Below are 4,049 nucleotides of genomic sequence, written 5' to 3'. Positions count from 1 at the left end.
GGGTGGAGTTGCGCGCCCGGGGCCGGAAGCCACAGCACCAGCTGAGGAGGACAGCGGGAGCGCCCGCTCCACGCGCAGGACCGGACGGGACACCCCGCCCCTCTCTCCCGCGGTGGCTTCAAAAAGTGCTTCTGCGCATGTCTGGTCACTGTGGCTCCGGCGAAAAGACCGTTGAAGTCTCGCGGTGGTTTGTGCTTCCCTCTTTTCCCCGCCTCCTCAGGGAGAAGCAAACCTGGGATGGGCGGGGCTCGAAAGAGGGGGCGGGACTCCTGGCCAGAAAGGGTGGGACTCTACACCAGGGTGGTAGGGATGATGTGAGTTGTGGTTTTAATAAAAAGGCAGAAACCGACTTACATAAAACGGGATTCACGATACGGAGCAATTATAATACCCAAACAAATATACGGTTGATCCACTAAACCAAAAGAATTAGGTTTAGCAAGGAAAAAAAATGCAGAGGAGATGTCTCCAAGAGGACCTCAGAGAAGTGAGGTCAAAGAGAAACTTATTCTTGCCAAAAAAAAAAAAAAAAGAAAAAAAAAGAAAAAAAAATTAAGTGTTTTAAGAGAAAGAAGTTATACAGCTATGCAGAAGCTGGCCTCCCAGTATCTTTCCGAAGGGAGAATGCTCTCTTCAGTAGACATAAACAAAATCCTTTCGTCTGAGGATTTCAACAGTGTGTTTACCAAGCGCTTTGTATATCCTTCAAAATTTTTCTCTGTGGAGTAATGTTTTGTTTCTTAATTTTGTAATCACCAGAGCTAATACCAGGGGAGGGAGAGGTTCGCTTGTTATTTGACTTTCTGGAAATCCCTTGTTGGGAGACACCTGCTTATGAAAATACTGAGTCTTACCACCCAGTAGATGATAAATAATCTAATGTCAGTCCGGACAAGAGAATCAACTTACTGGAAACACCCAGATCTTAAAAGTGAATCCTCAGTGTTCATATATCTCAACTACCTTGTTTTGAAACAATACAAGTGTGTCCTATGGTGTCTAAGCTAGGTTTGGATCCAGTCCATAATGATAAATAATGCAATAAAGAAAAAAATCTTAAATTTTCTCGTTTCCCAACAGATGTAAAAAGTTGTTGTTTACTTTGTGCTGTGGTCCAGTGAGTATACAACATGTCTAAACAGAGTATAAATATCAAAATATTTAAATATTTTGTTGCTAAAAATGGTAATGACTGTCTGAACTCTCAAAACATTACCTTTCTCCTGATATAGGATTTGCTTAGAAACTGATGGCCACTAAGTCAAGTTTATGGCTGGTAGAGGAGGAAGCATTTATAGCAACTTATTAAAATTAGAAACAAGGCGGCCAGGCTGCAGAAACGATGGCGGCTCTGACCGATGTGCAGCGGCTACAGTCCCGAGTGGAGGAGCTGGAGCGCTGGGTGTATGGGCCAGGCGGGACCCGAGGCTCTAGGAAGGTAGCTGATGGTCTAGTCAAGGTGCAGGTGGCTTTAGGGAACATTGCCAGTAAGAGGGAGAGGGTGAAGATTCTCTACAAAAAGATTGAAGTCCTGATCAAATACCTGGATCCTGAGTACATTGATCGCATTGCTATACCTGAGGCCTCGAAGTTGCAGTTCATCTTGGCAGAGGAACAGTTCATCCTCTCCCAGGTGGCGCTCTTGGAACAAGTGAACACCTTGGTGCCGGTGCTGGACAGCGCTTCTATCAAAGCCGTTCCTGAGCATGCTGCCCGCCTGCAGCGCTTGGCGCAGATCCACATCCAACAGCAGGACCAGTGTGTGGAGATCACTGAGGAGTCCAAGGCTCTCCTGGAGGAGTATAACAAGACTACAATGCTTCTCTCCAAGCAGCTTGTGCAGTGGGACGAGCTACTCTGCCAGCTAGAGGCTGCCAAGCAAGTGAAGCCAGCAGCAGAATGACAGCTGCTCCCCATGTCCCCACCAGGGGAGGTAGGCAGGCCCTCCACCAACCTGACTTTATAAGGCAGAGACAGCTTTGCCTCTGAATTCAAATACTACCTGTCTGTGTTCAACTGGGGGCTCTGAGGTCAGAGGTCAGGTTTACCTTAGAGTCATGGTCTGTACTCCCTGTCAAACGTATTTATTCCAGTGACAATAAACCACAGAGACCCCTAAAAAAAAAGGAACAAGTTCTGGATCGAAAAGAAAGAGAGCACCACTCTATCCTACAAGGCTGAGACACTCGGCATGCTCATAATCTGAACTCAGGTCTCCTGCAAGAGAAGAGTGATCTCTTGACTCAGCTCTCTCTCTCTCTCTCTCTCTCTCTCTCTCTCTCTCTCTCTCTCTCTCTCTCTCTCCCTCCCTCCCTCCCTCTCTCCTATCTCTCTCTTTCTCTCTCTCTCTCTCTCTCTCTCTCTCTCTCTCTCTCTCTCTCCCTCTCTCTCTCTGGCAGCCTAGAATAATGTATTTCCTAAATAATGAGACTTAAAAGCCAAAATGACTCCTTTCTCCATGAGCCTGAAAAGCATATCAATCTCATCAGACATCTGCACTGAAGCTTTGAGGGTAACTATGTACATTAACAATGAGAAGCAGTAGTTGGAAAATCATATTTTTTTAAAAACAATTTTGAGCAGTGTATCTCAACAATGAGCTTAAAATATCCAATGAAAACATTTATTAAGCAGATAATCTACCATCAAGGGGGAGGGAGAGTTAACACACTTGTTAAGAGCTACAGGACATTTAGAGAAATCCATTAGTATTTAGCTCCAACCTAAATTCACCAGCTGAATTATCCCCCCAAAGAAAGCCACCCCCATGATTAAAGTTTGAAGCCACTCACTGATTTCCCTTTACCTACAAAAGTCCTGTATAGCATGTTCTTCCACAAGGGGTCTGCTTGGTCAGCCTTCCCGCCCCGTCGATAGTCTTAACTATAATTCTCCTGATAAAGCTTTACAGTTCCTTCTCTATCACTTGTTGTTTCAGTTTAAATGTTATGTTATAAGGATGCTCCCCTCTCCCCCACCCCCTTTAAGCCACATGAATAAACCCTCTGCAAGCTTCAAATCCCATGTCTCCCCACCTTTCCATAGCAGAAATGAGTCAGGACCTTGCTTTGCATTAGGCTTTGGCATATGACAACTTAACTGGTTTGATCTTCATCAGATTTTGGTCTCAGTAAGAACTTCTCTCTATTACCTTTCTTGTGTTTCCTGAGATTAAATTTCTTTTGCAGTTTTTTGTGATCAAAGTTCCCACTTACTTTCATTCAAGAATTTTTTCCTTCACACTCATAGTTTGTTGCAAGTGGCCTGCCTGGCTTTCACCCTATCACAAGTTAAACTTGATTATTGCTACCTTTTTGAACGGAACTAACGGGCCTGTGACATGATTTCTTGATATCCTAATGTCAAGACCACTCCTTCAAATAATGAAGTGTGGAGGTGGAGAGACGGGGAGACATCTGGTTGTCGCTGCAGTCAGAGCACATACTTACATTAAAGTCGCTATTAGTGACATTAAAAGATCACCACACATAGACAAGTGGTGGTAATAAGGTTTGAAATAGCGTGAGAATGACCAACGTTTGGATTTGACTCAGATATGAAGTATGCTGTTGGGGGAAATGTCAGCAGTAGGCTTGACGAATGCAAGGCTGCCATAAATCGTCCATTCGTGACGTAATACCACGGTAGGGCAGTGAGCTGAGCTGGGCCTGTCAATGTGAAGGCGGTTAGACCGCTTGTTCCCTTATTTCTTCTCAATGGCTGAAGTAACGACACACCTATTTCCATTTCAGGACACCAAGACGTTTCCATTCTCATGGCAGTCCTAACTCGAGACTTCTTCTTCTTTTTTTGTTTTTCCAAATGAATGATTTGAGTTGTTCTCAAAGAGAAAGGCTCAATCTTTGAGAATAAGACTCTTTGAAAGGAAGTTATGTAAGGCAGCACAGTTTGATCTCCCTATGGGCTATGAATACAATGGCCTCAGGTATCTGGACAGCTTTTGATTCTTCAAAGACCTCTCCTGTTGATTTTTCTGCAAAGTTCCCAGCAATGTGAACTATCATTCAATTTGCACTGCACCGAAGAAC

At 44.3% G+C, this 4,049-nt stretch overlaps 1 protein-coding gene across 1 annotated transcript; it reads left to right on the top strand.

Moving 5' to 3' along the window:
- The first annotated feature begins 1,322 nt into the window (after positions 1 to 1,322).
- On the top strand, positions 1,323 to 2,120 carry Dctn3l1 (dynactin 3-like 1). Its single transcript, NM_001408768.1, has one exon. It carries the CDS (start codon positions 1,343 to 1,345, stop codon positions 1,901 to 1,903), a length of 561 nt encoding a protein of 186 aa, NP_001395697.1. The 5' UTR covers positions 1,323 to 1,342; the 3' UTR covers positions 1,904 to 2,120.
- The last annotated feature ends 1,929 nt before the right edge of the window (positions 2,121 to 4,049 follow it).

The sequence above is a fragment of the Rattus norvegicus genome, chromosome 1 (genome assembly GCF_021556685.1).
Source record: "Rattus norvegicus strain SHRSP/BbbUtx chromosome 1, alternate assembly SHRSP_T2T, whole genome shotgun sequence".
NCBI lineage: Eukaryota > Metazoa > Chordata > Mammalia > Rodentia > Muridae > Rattus > Rattus norvegicus.
This window is presented reverse-complemented; position numbering and strand designations above follow the sequence as displayed.